The sequence below is a fragment of the Poecilia mexicana genome, unplaced genomic scaffold, assembly GCF_051168715.1.
Source record: "Poecilia mexicana isolate PSO_F unplaced genomic scaffold, ASM5116871v1 scaffold_6, whole genome shotgun sequence".
NCBI classification, from domain to species: Eukaryota; Metazoa; Chordata; class Actinopteri; order Cyprinodontiformes; family Poeciliidae; genus Poecilia; species Poecilia mexicana.
The window spans coordinates 6,966,887-6,988,307 of NW_028263375.1; the positions used below are offsets into that span (position 1 = coordinate 6,966,887).

Genomic DNA, 21,421 nt, shown 5'->3' on the forward strand with positions numbered 1-21,421 from the left:
TGAGTATTTCTTGGACAGATACTTTTTACCTTTAGTAAAAAAAGTAGTGCTACTCCAACTTGAGAACAATTTTTAGGTACTGTAACCACCGCTGGTCTCGTGCCTCAGAGACCCAATCACTGCAAAAACACAAAAACACAACATCTCACCAACTATTCCTGGTTTATTTTCTAGTGCAAATAAGTAACTTTTCGGCAAGATATGTGATAATTCCTTAGTACTGATGAAAATATTCCAGTTCCATTTGCAGATTTGATTCACTGTTAATTTTCCCGTGTTGTAAGTCAAATAATCTGCCAAGGGAACCAGGACTTTCTCATCAGTATTAAGGAATTATTTGAAACAAACTCAACGTTGCTTGTAAGTTAGTTTTGTCTTATTTCCAGCTATTTCTAGACCAGAAATAACTCTGTGAACAAATTTATCTAAAGTCTGCCGATGTTTTCAGAATGAGGCAACATGCAGATATTTTGGCTCCGGAGTTTTCAGAGTCTATAAAAGGAGAAATGGTTGACAGTTTTACACTGAAAGAGTCTCCAAAATAAGTTACAGCTTGCTGGTGTGAATAATAAGCTGAAACACTGCAGGGTTTTGATGATGCATTAAGACGCCAACATGCTTCCCATGAGCCCAGAGGATTGATAAACCACCAACATACGGCAACAGACTTATTAGTGCATGAATGCCGCAGAAACACAAAAGTAATTTTGGTTTAGTTCCCTTCACACATATCTTGGTATGCTTAAAATACACCAAAACTAACTTAGGAGTAACTTTTCAGCAACATATAAGAGTTTGTTTTAAGTCAATAATTCTTTAATACTGGTGAAAATAATTAATAATTCCACTGGCAGATTATTTCACTCACAACACGACATTTTTCCTTGTTATAAGTGAAAAAATCTGCCAGTTAATATTTAAAAACTATTAATCGGTCAGTGAGATAAAAAAAAAATTGGCACATTTAATTAATTAAATGCAAAATATTTAATATTTTTGTACAGGTTTGATGCAGTTACTGCTCTGAGTGTTTTGTTCTTCCAGCAGACGGCCTTTTTTGAGTCTATGCTGGTTAACAATTAATCAATTACCAAATTAGTTGACAACTATTTAAATAATCAATCTATGATTAATCTAGTATTAGTGATTAAATTTAATTATATTGAAACAATTAATATGATTTATTATGGTTAATCAATTAAGTTTGTATTGAAATAACTGATTAATCACAACTAATGGTGATTATTTGAATTGATTATTCAAATGATTAACTAATTTTGTATTTTAATCAATTATCATGATTTATCTATTAACAGATCAAGCTTACTTATATGGAAATTAGTCACGATTAAACCACTTAATTGTGATTAATTGTAAATTAATCATGATTAATCAGTTGTTAATTTATCAAATTCAAATATACTGAAATAATAGATTAATCACAATAATTAAAATAACCATGATTGATTGTTAAATTTATATTGAAATGAGTTAATTAAATTTAAATATATTGATATAATTAATTAATCACAGTACGATTAATTGTTTCAGTCCTGATATTAATTATCTAAAACAAGCTCCCATATTTTACTGAAAGTCACTTGTATGTTAGTTTTGTCGTTTTTGAAGTGTAATAAAATATTGGCACTAGAAACTGGACCAAAAATACTTGGTAAAACTTTGTGTTTTTGCAGTGTTTAATGTGGTTAAATCCTCATGGGAGGAACCTCGTCACTAAAATGACCTTATCTGTTTATCTGCAGTCCTGCTACTTGACCTGAATGAAATGTAATTGAGTAGCGTGGATAGTATTGATTCCCAGAGCCGCAGCGGTTTGTCCGACCTGCAGGACGTCAGCAGGGAGGAACGGAGGAGAAGGTAGAGGGAAGACAAATAAAGCCATAAAGGGATGCTTTGAGTCAGCCAGAGAGGGGTGGAAGCTGGAGGCTGCATTGCAGACAGAGAGTGAGCAGGTTGGGGTGCTGGAGGAACGAAGCGACAAAGATTCAGGCTGCAGAGAGAAGCTGATTCTGCAGAGAGGAGAGAGGAAAACCTGAATCTTTGACCCTCAGACTTCATCCTTCAGGGCCGACTGTTGGGATCAGGAGTCGGGATGGAGAGTAACTGCAACCCAAAAGCTGCAGCGACATCATCTGCAGGCTGAAAGCCTCGGATCAATCCCAGCTTGGGGGGTTGGAGGGTCTCCATGCTCCGGGACGGGACCAGGAGCTAGAGGGAGGAGGATAGGCGGAGGAGGCCGGCCCCCAGGCAGGGAGGAGGGTGGCGGGCTGAGCTGCCAGCTGTATTTTTGGATGTGGGATCTCCTGAATTAAGGGAGCAAGCTGGAATAAAGATTTAGTGTGAGCTGGAGAAGGGAGGGGGCCAGAACAAGGAGAGTGCTGTGCTGAGGAGAGGCGACGGCTGGACGTCCCGGCTGGACGGACGGAGATCTGGGGGGGAGACGAACACACAGGGTCCACTGGATCAGGAAGGTAAGTACTTCTTTAATGACACACACACAGAGAAACAGGCTTAATTAAACTGAATAAAAGTGAGATTAGACATCTGTGATGAAGCAGCATGAGGTTTGACGTCTGGCAGGTTGATGCAAACGCTGAATGAATGGATGCATTCAGAGACACAAACTGGATGGAAAGTTTGGGATAAGTAGCGGCTCGGCCACAGTGCAGGACAGTGTTCAGGTCTGGGGGTTCATGTTTGCAGAGTGATGCAGAAAGAGAATTTTTCCAGTTTTATTCTGTGGGACTTTTAGAATATAAAGTTGATGGACTGCATCAATCGACTAACAGTCAATGGAGGGTCAACTGTCTTTCTATAACAGATACATTTTTCATAATATGATCCTACAAATAAAGAGAAAAAAACATTTAATTTCAACATTATTTTGTATGTATTGCATTTTTCTGTTATTATAAAATATAACAAAATGGGAACCTCTTAGGTTGCTGAATAGAAAAATAAAAGATGAAAACATGTTTAACATTCAATTCCTGTGAACAAATTTACAGTCAATCAGGGATGGTCCTTTATTTGGCTTTTGCGTGTAGCCTTATGTATTGAACCGATACCTGACGTGATACCTGTATTCTTATAAATGTCCAATAGTCAGGAATGTTAAAACTTCTCTCCATGACATTCATCAACTCACAACAGCTCTCAAAATTAAGCACGCTTACTTGTACATGTTTCCATTTTTCTCTGTTGTGCCTCTTCTGTCATCACATGCTAGCCTTCGTAGCACATCAGTCATTTTTGAAAGAGAAGTTTACGAATGAGTATTATTAAGTTGAAAATTAGGGAGCTTGTCGAGTGTTTATATTTCAAAACAGAACCGCATAAAGTGCATTTTGCATCCCATATCGGACTCCGTTTGGACCGTTTCTCTTTCCCGTTCTAGCATGGCCGCCATCTTTGTTGCTGTATTAACGGCTCCGCTTAAGGATGACCAGCGGCGCCCTCTGCTGGATGGCGGCCACACTACAACAGTAAATTCAGTTCTATTCAAATTCAATGCAGAAACACTTAATTAATCCCAAAGGGAAATTAAATGTTGTTGTAACTCATTAATTTAGATTCTTTAAAGAGTGAAGAATAATACAATATAATAATAATATACTTATATATTATTTTGGATATTTGGATTTTTTGGCCTCGGCAGATTTGTTCACTGATTTAGAATATGTACCCATATTCTATAGGTACTGTAGCTAAAGGTTGGTTTGTAGTAGTTCTGTGTTATTGCTGGAAAGATGCCTTATTTTTCCTGCAGTGTCCTAGTTCAGAAATCCCTTAATGTGTCTCCCTCCTGAATAAAAGTGGTGATATGTTCTTTAATAAGCTGTTCTTAGTCCTACTTTCAGTAAATCAGCCAAATAGCTTCTGTCTGAACATGACGTCCTGGCAAGAGAAAAGTACAACCTATTTTATACTCTAAGCTTTTATGAATCAGGGCATAAAAACTTTAAAAAGTCACTCCAATCTCTCTGAAAATGATTGACCTGAGAGATTTCCTCTCATTGTCCAAGGCTGGGCAATATGCCTTAAAATTTTTTTTTTTTCATACCAGATCCGAGTTCTGATTTTAATCGATTTATTATCACTTTTGTTTCTGAAAAAAAAGAAACTGCAAATGACAGAAAATATTTCCACAAGATGGCTTATTTTTCGGTCATAACCTCCTGTGAGGTGTATGACGGAGTATTAGGGACAGACTATGAGAATTTTTAATTACAAAAATATAGTCATAATATTAGAAGAACATCTTAAATTTATGAGAAAAAGCTTCCAGAGTTAGGAAGATCCAACATGGCCACCTGAGTCCGTGTGATATTATTTGTGTGATTGCTGTAGGAGAGAACTTTCTTATTCAGGCTTATTTGATAAGACGCCCCCTAGTGGCAACCTGTACCTGCTTTACTGTGGTTTATCACATTTCCTCACATCAAGCAGTTTAGTGTTTGCAGGCTTGCTCAGCTCTGAATTTTTCTCATCTTACACAAGATTCATTTGCAAAGGAATCGGGAAGGTGGGGGCTGATGGAGATGGAGTTAATCATCACACGTTCAGGTTTGTTCTTGCAGAAGGAATAAACACTCAGTGTCAGATGTTTCCGCAAAGTTTAAAAGTGAACAATTATAATTCCTTGATCACTATAGTATAGATCTATGGGCTATACAATGTTTTTTAAACAAAACCATTCTTAGATAATGAGCTTTTTGTCTGCCTGTTGGAGCTCCTGTCAGAATTAGCTGTTTTAGGCTGTTTCAGCTGCTGCGGCCACGTCCCCCAACTCAACGTTTACATGCACACGTGAAAATGGCTGCAAACAGATGCACAATCGTACATCTCTGAACAGCAGAAGTGGAGCCTCCTGCGCATCTAATGAGAATGTAACAAATTGATTCTGAATGGCAAGTCAACAACTAAATACTTGACTTTTCCAGCAGCCATTGTACAATGCATCCAACAGTACAACCAGCTGACCAAACATGTTGGAGCTAAGTTTGGGTTGCTTGGTAACGGCCAGTGTCTCTTAATTTACGAGGTTTTTTAAATGGCTCATTGTCCATCAAAAAACATTAACTTATTGCCAAAGAAACGTCTGGGTGTTGTTGTTTAAACTACTTGTTTTAGAAGCTGTAGAAACCCAAACTGAGTTACAAAAATGTGCAAAATATGAATTTTGCATAATTCATCCCCTTTAATGTCTTTCAGCAGACAATTTGTTTGTGTTGCTTTGTTTGCTTCCACTAAACTTTCACAATGCTGATAATGTCATTGTATTGGGTTTGGTTTCTGGTTCAATCACCTTGAACCGAGAGTCTTTCCTGACTCTCGGTTCCCAGCTCACCTCTCGACCTTCAACCAGCCCTATAATCAAACTCTCCATGTTCAGTCTCCATATGATGTGACCTTTGACCTCCAGGGGGCTCAGACCTCTGCTGCTGCTTTGGCCTGTTAAATCATCCAACATCTTCTCCCTTTAATTCGTCTTCATTACCAAAGACAGACTTGATCCAGACAGAAATCCCAGTAGAACATCAGGGATTCCCAATTAAAACTGTATTATTTTTGCTGCTTCAAAGGGAATATGGAGGGGAAAAATCCAGTCTGACTAATTTATATTCTGTCCATTATATGACACAAGAAACTACAAAACATGAATGCATTGTCTAAGCTGTAAACATTAGATGTGGGCAGATCTAACCAGCCCTATAATCAAGTAGTATTGACATTAATAATATCAATACTAAGTCAGGATCAGTATCGATGTGGTAAGATTGATACTTTAGTTTCAGATGCCTTTATGAAATGTTATTTATTTTTGTAAACAAAAAGATCTTACTGTGATCTGCTCTCCAATAATTTTTTTGCCATTAATTAGAAAACATTGCACACAAAGTTATGTTTTTATATTGTTTCTGTTTATTGTATAAATATGTTATTAAAGTGTTTTGTTGACATTTGTATACTTGATTTAAATTCTGTCCAAGGTTTTAACAAATTAATTAAAAAGAAAAAACACAACAATGCATACAGGTGAGAAGTTTGTTGATATAATAAAATAATAGCTATTGCTAATGCACATCAAAAACACAAATCTTACCAATTATTTTTGTCTATTTTCTAGTTCATAATATCTTAGTACACTTGAAATAAGACAAAATTAACTTACAATAAACTTCTCAGCAAGATAAAAGTTTTTACAAGCAAATAATTCCTTAATATTAATGAAAAAAGTAATATTTTACGTGGTAGATGATTTTACAAATCGAATTTAAATTCACATTTAAAACACTTTTGTACTTCCATTTAAGCATAAAACAGCTCACGCGATTAAAAAAGCAGCTGCTTTTTGGAAATAAATGAATATTTTTGGGTGTCTGGAAAATAAGTCGTGTCAAAAACCTCTAGAATGTAACATCACAAATCAGCAGGCACTGCCCATTACCTAGCAACCCCAGCAGAGTTCTGCTTGTTACCTAGCAACCCCAGCAGAGTTCCACCATTACCTAGCAACCCCAGCAGAGTTCCGCCATTACCTAGCAACCCAAGCAAAACTTCAACACATTTGGTCAGCTTGTTTTACTGCAGTATGCGCTGTAAAATGGCTGCTGGGAAAGACGAGAGTTTTATTTTTGATTTGCAATCTATAAACCACTTGCTACATTCTTGTTGTTTGCACAGGAGGTTCCACATATGCTTCTCAAAGATGTACAGTTGTATAATTGTATCTATTTTCACATGTGAGTGTAAGCCTTGAGTTGGAAGATGTGGCCAGCAGCAGCTTATTTGGATTTAAAATATCAAAATACTCCAAAACAAAATCTCATTATCTAAGAATGACTTTGTGCAAAAAGTATTTTGTATAGACCATAAACCTATCCTAAGCTGTTCAAGGAAGCATTGTAGGTCACCTTTAATGACATTAAGTTTCCTTTTTCTGGGAAAGGCAGAACCTTTTTCTATAAATTGTTCAGCAGTGCTAGCCCATGCTAAAATGAGTTGCAGGTTTAGAGAAGCCAGGATTCGTACAAAGCTCTGATTTCTGATTAAAGTCTGTCTCAATGGCTTTGATGACACATGAGCATAACTATAGAGAAATGTTTGGTTCATTCTGTGAAATTCTGCTGGGGGGGTTTTCTGTCAGGAATGTCATTTATCCTGGATCATCCACAGTGAAAATCGCTCAGATTGGGCGATAAACGTCTGAATGTGATGTCAGGAAAGTCAGTGTGTCTGGGCTGTGAGAGCGGCCAGGTGGGGGCTGGAGGTTATTTCATGAATGAAAGGGCAGAATTGTTCCTGTTTCCAATGGTGCTGCGCTCCGGACAAACCCCGCCTGGCCTTTAATTAGAGCTATTAACCCAGAGCGGGGCGGACTGGGAGGAGGGGACTGGGCGGACTGGTAGCAGGAGTTCGTCTGTGACGATGATGATGGAGTGTTTTCAGATGAAGGACGTTCATGAAAGCTCAGGAAATGATGTGTCACTCGGCTAGGATGAACAAACTGTCCGGAGACAAGTTTCTCTGAACCTGTACTGGAAAAGAAACATCAGTTTTCCTTATGTGTCAGGAAATGGAAAAGATGTCGACTAGGCCTGTCGAAATAAGCAAATCAATTAATCGCATGACAAACTCAATAATTTTCATTTGCATTATTTATTGTTTTTCTCTTTTCTCTCTTTTTTATTAAAACCTGCATGACAAAAGTCTTCAGTCTGGTGTTTTGGTCTCACCTTGCCTTTTTTTGAAGGACAGTTTTGTTCATGATTAATTTTATTTGTTGCTTCCATTGTTTGGTTGATTTATTTTGGATATTTATCCATGATGTTAAATGTTCATTAAAGTTTATTGAACTTAGGCTTCTCACAATAACAATTTTTGCTGGATGATAAATTGTCCCAGAAGTTACTGTGATAAACGATAACATTGTTGTTCTTTAAGTATTATAGTGGTAATTGGAATAATAAAAACATTCTCAAAGATAAAGGTCAGGACTTTCTGCTTGATTTAACATAAATATTGTGTTTGGTTGATCTGTTGATTGTTTTTGGATTAACTGATTAATAATTGGATAGAGAAATGTGCCTGATGTGAGATTTATTTTATAGAATTAGAACCATGTGAAGGTAAAACTGCCACTTGAGGATTTCTGGGTAAAACAATCTTACAGATAAAAGGTTTTTCTCCATCTTAATATGTTTATATTTTTATACAGTTTTGGCTTAATTACTGCTCTGAGTAAGTTGTTCTTTCAGCAAATGTCCTATTTTATGTGTATGACGATTAAACAATTACTAAATTAGTTGAAGATCTCTTCAATAATCGATTAATCACGATTAATCATTTCAGCCCTACAATGGTTGGCAGAATTGATCTTTCTCATGCTGACTGGTGGGCAGCAACAGATACTTCTCCAAGGTGTTTACTCACAATGATCAGTTAATCAATGGACATTGTTTTGTTAATCAATGGACATCATTGCAGTTAATTGATTAATTGCAATTAATCTTATTAATTTGATTAATCGTTTCAGCCCTCATTCAATTATTCCATAAAAACTGCACCATTATAAAGTTGCTAACCTACAATTTGCTTTAAATGTTTTCAGAATAAGTGGAAATGTTTGCTCACACTCACATTGATCAGTTATCAAAACTGTTATTTTTATTTTAGTTATTTTAGTTATTTTTATCGTTTAGTGAGTTTAGTTTTCTCCAAAGTCCTTTGCACTGTATAAACGAACTGATTTTTTTTGTTGCTTTTCCTTTTATTCCTTCTTGTCTGGACTTCCTCCACCAGATGCCCTCTCGCTGCAGGAATGCGCTGAACATCGTGGTCACCACCCTGTTTGCTGCAGTGGTTCTGTTCACCATCCTGCTGGCCTACATCACAGGTTAATAATAATAATAATAATAATAAATTTAATTTATAATGCACTTTTCATTAATAAAAATCTCAAAGTGCTACATGGTGCAGCTGAAAACAAAATCAACAATCAAAGTAAGACAGTCATTTAAAAGTGGAATAGGGTTGTCTAAAAAGAAAAGTTTTCAAGCCGGTTTTAAAATCGGACAATAATTGCGGGGCTCTCAAATAATCCGGGAGAGAAATCCATAGATGAGGAGCAGCCACAGCAAATGCCCGATCACCCATAGTCCTTAGTCTTGATCGAGGAAGATGGAGAAGATTACAGGCTTGGGATTGTAAGGATCTAGAAGTTGAATGTGAAATAAGGAGGTCCTTCAAATAATCCGGTGAGGTTCCATATAGACAGTGATGAGTGTTAAGTGCAATTTTATACTGAATCCTATAAGTTACAGGAAGCCAGTGAAGCTCGTAAAGAGTCGGTGTGATGTGATCAAATTTACGAGCTCTCACTAGGATCCTGGCAGCACTGTCCTCCTGAACACTCACCAGCTGTGTTCACATTGAACATATAATCACCTTAATCGGAATTACAAAAATAAATTAGCTTAATGGAAACATGGAAATTAAAAAAGAAAAAACAGAGAACATGTTTTGGTGCTAGTACAAAGTGCTTTTTTGTCCATGTCAGAATTAATGTATTCTGCAAAACTGCATTAGAAACATGTGATCACCAACCAGATGTTACTACAGGCGAAAATGACAAAGAAGATGACAGGAAGTGGTAGGAGGATGATGGTGAACCATATTTTAAAAGGTCTTATTGTGTGGAAAAAATTATCCAAAAGAGTTTCTTATTTAATGGAAATAGCAAACTTTTTTTTTTGTTTATTTGGTTTTTTTCCCCCCCCAACTTTAGCGGCATATTGACAAAGTTTTGCACACATTTGTAATGGAAACACAGCTACACTTAGAGTAGGAATGATGAACCTGTTGGTATGGGTGGCCTCAAATGAAAATCTGCCTTGGGCCCCAAAGAGTCTTTGGTCGGCCCTGTTCACTGTAAAGTCTCCATGAGGAGAAACTGTGACGCTCATGTTTGGTTTCTGAAGGTTACCAGTTCATCCACACCGAGCAGCACCACCTCTCCTTCGGCCTCTACGGCGCCTTCCTCTCCCTCCACCTCTTCCTCCAGAGCCTCTTCGCCTTCCTGGAGCACCGGCGGATGCGGAGCCCGGCTCGGCCTCAGCACCTGCGCCGCTCCGTCGCCCTCTGCATCGCTGCCTACCAGGAAGACCCGGACTACCTGAGGAAATGCCTGCGCAGCGTCCGTCGGATCTCCTTCCCGGGCTTGAAGGTGGTGCTGGTGGTGGACGGGAACCGGCCGGAGGACCGATACATGATGGATATTTTCCAGGAGGTGATGGGCGGAGCGGAGCAGGCCGGCAGCATGGTATGGAAGGGGAACTTTCACAGCGATGGCAGGAAAGGAGGAGGTGTTGGAGGAGGGAAGAGGAGCGCGGTGCACATGGAGGAAGCGTCCCGGGTGGCCCGGCTGGTTAAAGGCCGCCGCTACTCCTGCGTCATGCAGGAGTGGGGCGGGAAGAGGGAGGTGATGTACACCGCCTTCAAAGCTCTGGGTGACAGCGTGGATTATGTTCAGGTAAGAAAAACTCCTTCAAAATCTCACCAGATGGCTAAAATTTCGCTTTTCCTATAAAATGTCACAATAACATATTTTGCTGGACGATAAATTGTTCCAGAAGTTATTACAATGAACAATGTTGTTGTTTTGAGAAAATTTTCAAGTAATAATATCCTAATGGCAAAATAATGCAATAACACATTCATAAAGATCAATAAACTTTAAATTCTAATGAACATTTAACACTGGAACTTGAAGACATTTTGAATATCCAAAATAAATCAACAAAACAACAAATACAATAATTTATGGAGATTATTTAAGAAAATTGTCCCTCACAAAATGGATAGTTGAGATCAGATTATCAAACTGAAGACAAATTTTGGTAGGAGAAAGAAAAAAAAAATTGAACTTGTTTTAATTTATCATTCAATTAAATGATTCACTGTTTATTCTGATAGGGCTTTCTCCAACCACAAAATTAAAGGTTTATTTGTTGGAACTACGTGTTAGGTCCAATGTAGATAGAAAATAAAAAGGGATGTAAATTTCTGCCAAAAAACTCAGAAATTTTTAGGTTAATTTCAGAATTTTTTTACAAAAATATAAGAAAATTTATGAGCTACAATAATCAAAAAGTTGCGAGAAAAATAAATAAATTTTGAGATTGATCTCAGAAATTTTCTTGAAAAACTTTAATGATTTCTAGTTTCAAAAGTCAAACATTTTCTACAAAGAACTATTTTTTTAGATTGATCTCAAAAATTGTCTAGAAAAAAATGGAAATTTCTACCAGTTTCAAAAGTCAAAAATTTGCAAGACAAAAAGTTTATCTGGAAAAGGTTTTGAAATTAATTTCTGAGATTATTCTCAAAATATTTTTCTAGGAAATTTTTGGCTTTTTAAACAAGAAAAATTAAAAAAAATTCTATATTTCAAAAGTTAAACATTTGCCAGTAAAAAAATTTTATTTTTAGATTAATCTAAGAAATTTTGTAGAAAAATACGTGGAAATTTCCAAGCTTCAAAAGTAAAAACTTTGCAAGAAATGTTGAGATTAAATTATCTCAAAATTAATTAATTTTCTAATATAGTTACTAATATAGTTATATGTGAGATTTAATTAATCTCACATATTATCTAGAAATATCTTTGTTGCTTTCAAAAGTTGGAAATGTTCTAGATCAAGGGTGTCAAACTCAATTTCACCGAGGGCCACTTCAGCATATTGGCCCCCCTCAAAGGGCCACATTGACGGTACAAATCAGGAGTGCATCCCTGCTAAAACACATCCCAGACAAAAGACTGACTTCCCTCATTCAGTTCTGTAGAGGCTTATAATGAGCTTTGATTTCAAAGAAGCCTACATTGAAGTCGATTGGCAAATGAACCATCACCAAAGAGGAAGGCTCTTGTTGTCTCACTGCACCCCAAGAGATGCATAACATACAAAAACCGTTTCTGTCTGGTTTCGAACCAGAGACCTTTTGTGTGTAAAGCAAACATGATAACCACTACGCTACAGGAACTGAACTTCTCTGCTTTGTTTCAGTTTGAGGTTCCAAAATTGATGATGTGCGATGCAACGCATGAACATTTCAACTGAGGCTTGCACTCAGAGTACAGCCCATGACACCACAGACCCTTGTTGACCTTTAGTAAACACCTATGATGAATAGAACATGCAAAATCTGTTTCTGTCTGGTTTTGAACCAGAGACCATTTGCATGTAAAGCAAACGTGATAACCACTACACTACAGAAACTCATGCGCTTTGCAGTGTTCCTGGTAGATGATCCACATTTTATTAGAGATTAATGGCATGGAACAATGTTAAATACTTCTACCACAGATCCTCTCAGAGAGCACAGTAACTTGGTGAACAAACTGCCAGACTTATACTTGTGCCTAATTTCACATTACAGTCCATAAACTAAGCCTGGGATCAAAAAATTGTATTGAAGATGTCATTAGCAGAGACAAATGGTTCTACAGAGACTTGGCTAAATGGCTATAAAATAAAATCAATACTTACAAATAAAAAATGGTTAAAAAATAGAATTAACACATTAAAATAAAAAATATCTCTGAAATACAATCAACCCTTGAAAATTAAAAATGGTTCAAAAATAATATAAACACTTCAAAATAAATAATGGTTCAAAAATACAATCAACACTTCAAAATACAAAATCTCTGGAAAATAAGATATTATGTATGTTGTTTTGAAAAACATTAGAATATAAGCACTTTATCAAATCTTCATTGTGGTAAAAGATCATGTAAGTTCTTAAATCCATGGAAACTCAACAGTTTGTAAGGTAGGTGAGTTAGCTCAGCAGGTTAGAGCACCATGCTGGCAATGCTGAGGTCATCGGTTCAAACCCCACATGGGGCAATTCATGTCCAAGGTCCTTCAGACAATCAACACTTCAACATAAATAATGGTTCAAAAACAAAATCAACACTTCAAAATAAAAAATGGTTTAAAAATAAAATCAACACTACAAAATAAATAATGGTTCAAAAACAAAATCAACACTTCAAAATAAAAAATGGTTTAAAAATAAAATCAACACTACAAAATAAAAAATGGTTTAAAAATAAAATCAACACTACAAAATAAAAAATGGTTTAAAAATAAAATCAACACTACAAAATAAAAAATGGTTCAAAAATAAAATCAACACTTTAAAATAAAAAAATGGTTCAAAATTAAAATCAACACTTTACAATTTAAAACATGATTTTTGAACCATTTTTTAATAGTCTCATCTCAAAATTAAAAATGGTTCAAAAATAAAATCAACACTTCAAAATAAAAAATGGTTTAAAAATAAAATCAACACTACAAAATAAAAAATGGTTTAAAAATAAAATCAACACTACAAAATAAAAAATGGTTCAAAAATAAAATCAACACTTTAAAATAAAAAAATGGTTCAAAATTAAAATCAACACTTTACAATTTAAAACATGATTTTTGAACCATTTTTTAATAGTCTCATCTCAAAATTAAAAATGGTTCAAAAATAAAATCAACAGTTCAAAATATATAATGGTAACTGTTTCTGTCTGTTCAGTCCATAAACTAAGCCTGGGATCAAAAAATGTATTGAAGATGTCATTAGCAGAGACAAATGGTTCTACAGAGTCTTGGCTAAATGGCTAAAATATAAAATCAATACTTACAAATAAAAAAATGGTTAGGAAGCGCATTACAAACCTTTGGTTGAAATTGCGCGTTAAATTCAAGTCTCCATTACAGACCAGATTAAACTAAAGAGAATGCAACGTTGTGTTAATCCATTTGAGGAGCCGACAGTTTATCTTGAGGAAATAAATGACGATGTAAAAGTTAATTGGACTGTAACATGCTCAGTCCGCTGCTCAACCACTGCGGACGCGGCTCCGCCTTTGCGAAGAATTTGAAAAAAAATAAATAAATAAAAATAAAACTCCTGGTAAAAGCGCACACCGGACCGCGCAGGGTAAAACACTCACAGAGTTCAGTTGATCTGTTTGGATCAGACAGATCCAACTGACTGATGAATTAGCGCAGATTTTTCTGCAGATGGGAATCAGGAGGAAGTGCGTTCAGACCCCAGCGGGTGAAGTGATGCTGCATGGCGCTTCGGGTTAGAGGTCGACCCACTGATGTGAAACCTGAATGATCCAGCCCAGTTCTCTGTCAGCAGTCCTTCATTTCTCTGCAGATTTTTTCTGCATAATCAGCAGTCCGCGTTCTGCAGCAGCTGCAGCCTGAATTTGACCTTCTGAATTATTCAACCCTTTGTCTTGCTGTACAGGTGTGCGACTCGGACACCGTTCTGGACCCGGCTTGTACTATAGAGATGCTGAAGGTTCTGGAGGAAGACCCAATGGTGGGGGGAGTTGGCGGGGACGTGCAGGTAGGAAGCGGCGCTGAACGTCGATCTGAAGGATCTTTGTGATTAGTTTTCTGCAGTGAGCAGAGCTGAGAGAGCTCTGAGTCTGGAGGAGGTCATCTGAAACACTGACAGGCTTAAAAACACCAAATCTGTGTTATATAGAATTAAAATTAGGGCCGAAACTAACAATTAATCTAGATTAATTTATTCTGATTATTAATGGGATAAAAAAGTTACTGTTTTTTTAACAGAACAATGAACAGCATATATACTATATGCCCCCATTATATTTACTTTCTGTTTAATTTATATTTTATTTTTGTAACCTCTGTTTGTTTATTTTTTTAATTATCCACCTACTTATTTAAATAATTGTTGGGTTTTTCATGTGCTTTATTTTATTTTTGGTTTATCTTTAGTGAACAAATTACTTGAGACAGTCATTTATATATACATTTTCTATTTTTATACAATATTCAAGCCCTAATTTAAATGAGAAAATAAACATTTTGCATAGCTTTAATTGACGCCTGATCATTTCATTCGTCTATAAAAATACTTCAAACATCAACATGTAAAAACATCAGTATAGTAGGTCTGATGTGTTAATTTATTTTTGGAGAGTTTTGACTTAATTTCTGCTCTGACTGTGTTGTTCTTTGCTGAAAGAAAATTATTTGTTTTCTACAAGACATTTCTCTGCACCATGTCGCCCTCCAGATCCTCAACAAGTATGACTCGTGGATCTCGTTCCTGAGCAGCGTGCGCTACTGGATGGCCTTCAACATCGAGCGAGCCTGCCAGTCCTACTTCGGCTGCGTCCAGTGCATCAGCGGCCCGTTGGGGATGTACAGGAACTCCTTGCTGCAGCGCTTCTTGGAGCCCTGGTACCACCAAACCTTCCTGGGCTCCAAGTGCAGCTTTGGCGACGACCGCCACCTCACCAACCGGGTGCTCAGCTTTGGCTACAAGACTAAATACACGGCACGGTCACAGTGCCAGACGGAGACACCCACGCAGTACCTGCGTTGGCTCAACCAACAAACACGGTGGAGCAAGTCTTACTTCCGTGAATGGCTCTACAACGCCCTCTGGTTCCACAAGCACAGTCTGTGGATGACCTACGAGTCGGTGGTCACCGGTTTCTTCCCCTTCTTCCTGGTTGCAACAGTGATCCACCTGTTCTACCGCGGGAGGCTCTGGAACATCCTGCTCTTCTTGCTGACGGTGCAGCTGGTTGGGATGGTGAAGGCCACCTACGCCTGCTTCCTGCGAGGAAGTCTGGTCATGATCTTCATGTCGCTCTACTCTCTGCTCTACATGTCCAGCTTGCTTCCTGCCAAAATGTTTGCCCTGCTCACCATCAACAAGGCCGGATGGGGAACGTCTGGCCGTAGGAAGATAGTGGTCAACCTCATTGGCGCTGTGCCGGTCACAGTTTGGGCGCTGGTGCTGCTAGGAGGCGTAGCGTACACCGTCTACTGTGAAACCCAGGAGCCGTTCAGCGAAATGGAGAAGGCCTTGTTGATAGCAGGGACGGTGCTGTACGCCTGCTACTGGCTCATCCTGCTGGTGCTGTACTTAGCCATTGTAGCAAAACGATGCAACAAGAGGGAGGAGCAGTATCACCTGCCGTACGCGGAGTCCTGAACCGCGGCGGCCGGATGGCTTCCAGGTTTCACTGCAGTTTGACTCTACAAGGTGGAGCAAAGAGCTGGGATCTTCAACACTGGTGCTACAAAGATGAGAATCTGAAATCTGGGAGATGGATGGTGCTTCCACTGTTTGGATTCAGGCCTTAAAGCTGCAGTGTGTGACTTTTATTTAAAAAATGTTTTAAAACTGTCACCATGTCAGGAGACAAATAATCTGTCGATATGATTTATCTCCTCCCTGAGACCAAAAACAACCAATCAGAGCCAGAAGGCGGGTCCTAGCGCCGTCAATAAACCTCATATACTGGCTGCTAAATGTGCTAGTGGCGGAAACAACTCAGATGACAGGAAAACCTTTTATCCACCTTTATCGGTGGCTATGCTAACTAGCTTTAGCATTCACAACAAGATCTGCTGACGGGGAAAAGCTGTAGTAGGGATCAAGTAGGGACTGGAAGGGGGATGAGCAGCACTGCACAAGATTGTGATTGACAGCACTTAGACCCGCCTCCTGACTCTGACTGGTTGTTTTCTTCAGAGAGGAAGTGGAGGAGATTGATCTTTTCACAGATTATCTGTCTCATAACAAACTGTCCTGACAGGCAACAGTTCTAACAAATATGTAAAAAACATATTTTTTTAAAAACGTTACATCTGCAGCTTTAAATGTTCAGACAGACATTATTGAGGAGAAATTAGCGGCAGACCTGTGATTTTTTTATTTTTATTTTTAATTGCTTTTCAAACCAGAAGTGAGAAAATTAGAGGAGGAAACCTCAAAGTTCCTGATGCGTCTGAGGCAAAATTGAAAATATTTTTAAATCCAGTTCCAGTCCGGTCCTGTACAGAGGTGGGTAGTAACTAGTTACATTTACTTGAGTAACTTTTGGGGGGAAAAAATTACTTTTAGGAGTATTTTTACTATGTTGTACTTTTAACTTTTACTTGAGTAACTATAATTAAGGGTCTCTTCACTAAATGAAGAACAAACGTATTTCAATATGAAACTGTCAGAAGTTTCATACTGAAAGAAATTGATTTTGATTTTTTTTCCCTTTTGCCTTATTTTATTTTTTTGTAATTATGTTCTTTCAGAAAACTTGCTAAGCCTGGTGGTTGGGACGATCCAGTCATCTGCCGTGTTTTTGAGTTAAAAAATGTTTATAGTTGACAGGAAGTTTGTGATTTTGCATTAGCAATACCTAAATACCAACTACAAAGTCTTAAAAAAGGCAAACATAAAAAATACAATTAAAATAAATATAATTTTTTGCACTTTAGTTGTTTAATCCGAAGTAAAGTGTCCAAAATTTTGGGATCTTTTATTTGTTACTTATTGTTGTATCATGTAGATCAGTGAAGACAGGAAGTGATCAGAGAGTAAAAATCGACGCCTGATGTCAGTTTCCTGGGTGTTGACATACTGACCACATCGTGCTGCCTTTGTGCTCCACAGACTCTTTAACTCGTCTTTGCTTTCACTGTTAATGGTTCATAAAAAACCCCAAAAACTATAATTAATAAACAATGTTTAGCCAAGTTAAGCCTGGTGGCCCGCCAGGCTTATAATACACTGTATTTATATGAATTATTTTCACTTTGAGTTTTAAAATAACTATATTTCCTCTAAAAAGACTTTTCACCAAATTCATTTTTACTCTTAATTGGATGGCAACTTTCTTTCTGCTCTTACTTGAATACATTTTTAGCTATTCTGCCCACCTCTGCATATCTACTATCCGTAAGCCTTTAAATGCATTTCTGCTTCTGCACACCTGTCTCCAATTAATTACTCATTGTCAGGCCTCTGCAGAGCAAAAAGGTCCTAATGAACAATTTGATTCTGATGTCGAACAAGGGAGCCATCTAAAAGTTGAGTAGCAGCTCTCCAGGACTGGACTTTGGCACCCATCATGTACAACCAACCAATAAGAAAACATTCAAGCTGCAGAGTAAAAACATGCACTTATCTCAGGGTAGTGCAAGTCTAACTTTAGAATGATGATTAAATTAAAATAGCAGGAAGAAGAGGAGCTCTCAGTTGGTCAAAAATAAAGGAAACACACCGCAATGACAAAGCTAATATCTGAACGTGAAAAGAGTGAAAAGTTGGACTGACAGATCAGTAGTTTCTCTCAGCTTCTGTCAAAACAAATTGGTCAAGAGTTGCTGTATTTCTGTCACAAACCTTGATATGAAGCAACAAGAATCTTAGAAAAAGTGTATAGAAATGTAATATATGTTGAAAATGTCAACACCCAGCTGGTGGAAATGAAGCTTCAGTGAGTCAGAAACAACCTGAAGGTGATCGCTATGAAGCTGAACCTGAAGAAATCAGTTATTTCTGGCTTTCGCTTGTTTCAAGATAATCGGAAAGCAAACAGTGTGGAGAGTCCAGAACCCAAATATTTAGAAGAAACAGAGAACATTTGCACTCAGGGGACATTTTTTTAAAAGTCCTGATCTATTCATAGTGTATTTTTATTTTTATTTCTTCCAGGCGGCAAGAGATTCATTTTTAAAATGGTCTTGATCAGTAGTTCTCCAAGATTTATGAAGTTTTCTTTAAACTTTGGCTGCTTTTCACTCATTTTCTGTTCAGTCTTTTTACCTGACTATTTTCAGATTTTTCAGTTTGTTTGTAAAGCCAATTAATTTTAAGTAATACTCAATGGATAAACAGTGTTGAATCAATAGATAACTTAAACCTTTGTTAAATTTGATCTTTAGACATCTTTCATTATCAGAAGCCAGTCACCAAAATACATTTAGTTTGCATTTCTTTTGCTGGAATAAGAAAAAAAAACTAAAAATATTGCAGTTTTACAGACATCAAATAGTAAAATAGCTTCAACAAAGTGATTTCCAAACAGCAATTACCTAAAAATATAAATGCAGTTAATCATTTGAGGAATTATACTTTTTCTCTGTTATTACAATAGTTTGAAAACCTTAGAGAACTGCAGAAATTTTAACATTATTCTCTCTCTCATGTAAGTCATTACATTAGCTCAGCTGAGCCTGTCTTAGCGTAGCCTACCTTAGTTCTGTCAACATAAACATAGCTCGGCTGAATTTAGCCTACCCTAGCATATTTTACCTTTTCTACTTAGTCCTATCTTGTGTTTGATTATGGTAGTTTGGGTTATATTACTTTTTTGCATCTGACTTTACTCCCCATTAGCTTGCTTTAGCTTACAATGTCTTAGATTAGCTTAGCCAAATTTAGCATGTATAATTACCTGATTACAGTTTTAATACCATAAACAGTTAATCTATCAGATTATGAAGATGGCGTAGTCTACACACAAGCAGATTTAATCACTTTTTTGTAATTTTAATCTTCATAAATATTTGAACGTTTTTTTATGTTAAGTGAGCTCACCAGCTGCTAATAATGTGCCTTGATGAATATGAATATCTGTGCCAACATTAACTTCTTATTTTTATATTATGTAGTTTGGCCGCCATCCAGCAGAGGGCGCCGCTGGTCATCCTTAAGCGGAGTCAGTTGATATAAACAAAGATGGCGGCGGTATCGCAGAACGGAAAGGAGAAACGGTTTATAACGGTCCTGTGTAGAAATTTAAATACTGGAGAAGTTTACCTCAGCAGCGTCAGAATATTATAAAAATTTACCCTTTATGTTATTTAAAGACGGTCGGCCCTCTAGATAAGCGAAAACGGAGGGTTTTTAAGAAAATGGCCGCTTATTGATCATAAGATTAGCTCATTCGTGATAACTTGCGTCCCACTCTGCATTTATCAACGTCAAATTTGAGTGAAAATAAGCTTACGGCAGCTAAAGTCCAAATAATAATAAAAAAACCCTTTATAAAGCTACTGATCAAGACCACATTAAAGGTGATGACGTATGATTGGTTCAGCAACTTAAAACTCAAGTTTTGTAACGACTGTATGCAGACAGGAATGAGGGGGGGAATCAGATTTTTATGACTGGGTTTCAGAGTCTGAACCCAGCAGCTTTGACTCCGTCCCGCTGGTCAACAACAGCACAATCACCTGCTCCAAGCAGAACATCTGAATCATCAAGCAGCTGGATTTCTGGTGCTGTCAAGGACTAATTTATTCTTCATGAGGGTCCAAGTCTCCGTTTACAGCCTCTACTATAGTTTCATTCACCAATTCAAAGATTGTTTTAAACATTTTCCTATGATGCCAGCTTTCATTTGTGTAAGTTTTTCTATCGAACATTGTTCTTTTTTGATATTTGGGTCATTTTACGTTGGATGGACTTTGTTCAAAACCGTGTAAAGACTGAACACCAAAGAGATTTAAGTTATAAAATCTGGGAGCGTGTCTCCAGTGGGACTTTCTCTTTTAATTTATGTTTTTCTGTTGTTTTGTTCAATTTTAAATGTATAGATTCAAAAAGGACTTGTACATTAAAAGAAAAAAAAATGTGTTTTTAAGATGTCATGTTCTTGATTCTTGGTCCGCCATCTTGGAGCGACATCGGAAGCTAAATCCTGAACAATGTATTTTATTCTGAGACAGTTCAACAGCTTACAGGTTTCTTATTTCAGTGTTTTTGGTCATAAACAAATCATTAGAACAAATCAGCAAAAAAAATTTGCATTTGTTTTTAAATCACTAATATAATTAATGTAATTGATATATTATTATCTACTTATAGCATATTCTATAATACATTTCCCCCCACGTTATGACATGTTAAGCACTCTTTTTAAATCAACATTAAGGAATTATTTTCTTGAACCAAGCTCCAATATTTTGCTGAAAAGTTACTTGTGAGTTAGTTTTGTCTTATTTCAAGTGTATTGAGAGATTTGCACTAGAAACTAGACCACCTGGTTGTTTATTACTTTTGGATCTCACCTCAAAATAACAATCCTTGACAGTTTTTCACACTTCTCTACATAATCATTTTAAAATTTGTTTAACTCCAGGGGATAATTTCAATCTCTGGACCGTCTGTTTGCCATTCCAGGACCCAAAATTGGCACCCATCCCCCCCTATGGGAACTATTCCACTAAATTCATGTTTTTGACTTCGGAAAACAAGTTTAGAGGTTTGCGAAGAGTGAGTCGCTCAATGAATTGGTCCATTCAGTCATGGGGGCCTCTGACAGGCAGCCATTTTTTTTAAATGTGTGGGAACGCCTTCATCAAACACACCCTATAAACCATTAGCATTCTGGTAACATGTTGCTGCTGCAGCAGAGAGTAAGACTCTGAATGTTTGTCAGCAAACTTATATTTTCTGATGATTCTTGGATGAAACCTGAACTTTTTATTCAGTTTGTCGCTGCTGCCCCCTGTTGGTCAGATAGTGGTTTTGCTCTGAAGGCGGGAGG

At 37.1% G+C, this 21,421-nt stretch overlaps 1 protein-coding gene and 1 non-coding gene across 2 annotated transcripts; one reads left to right on the plus strand and one right to left on the minus strand.

Annotated features, from left to right (window-relative positions):
• Positions 1-8,649: 8,649 nt before the first annotated feature.
• On the plus strand, positions 8,650-20,508 carry has3 (hyaluronan synthase 3). The gene is made up of 4 exons (XM_014993237.2): positions 8,650-8,920; positions 10,005-10,555; positions 14,347-14,448; positions 15,148-20,508. Exons 1-4 carry the CDS (start codon positions 8,827-8,829, stop codon positions 16,075-16,077), a joined length of 1,677 nt encoding a protein of 558 aa, XP_014848723.1. The 5' UTR covers positions 8,650-8,826; the 3' UTR covers positions 16,078-20,508.
• Positions 12,230-12,302, minus strand: trnav-uac (transfer RNA valine (anticodon UAC)). The gene has a single exon. It is a non-coding gene; the product is annotated as a tRNA-Val (tRNA).
• Positions 20,509-21,421: the final 913 nt, after the last annotated feature.

What these genes read in the sequence shown, in the direction of transcription:
- has3 (XM_014993237.2), top strand. Translation starts at nt 8,827, where the DNA reads ATGCCCTCTCGCTGCAGGAATGCGCTGAACATCGTGGTCACCACCCTG. An exon ending in CCTGCTGGCCTACATCACAG is followed by an intron (nt 8,921 to 10,004) that starts GTTAATAATAAT and finishes TGGTTTCTGAAG; the next exon opens with GTTACCAGTTCATCCACACC. An exon ending in ACAGCGTGGATTATGTTCAG is followed by an intron (nt 10,556 to 14,346) that starts GTAAGAAAAACT and finishes CTTGCTGTACAG; the next exon opens with GTGTGCGACTCGGACACCGT.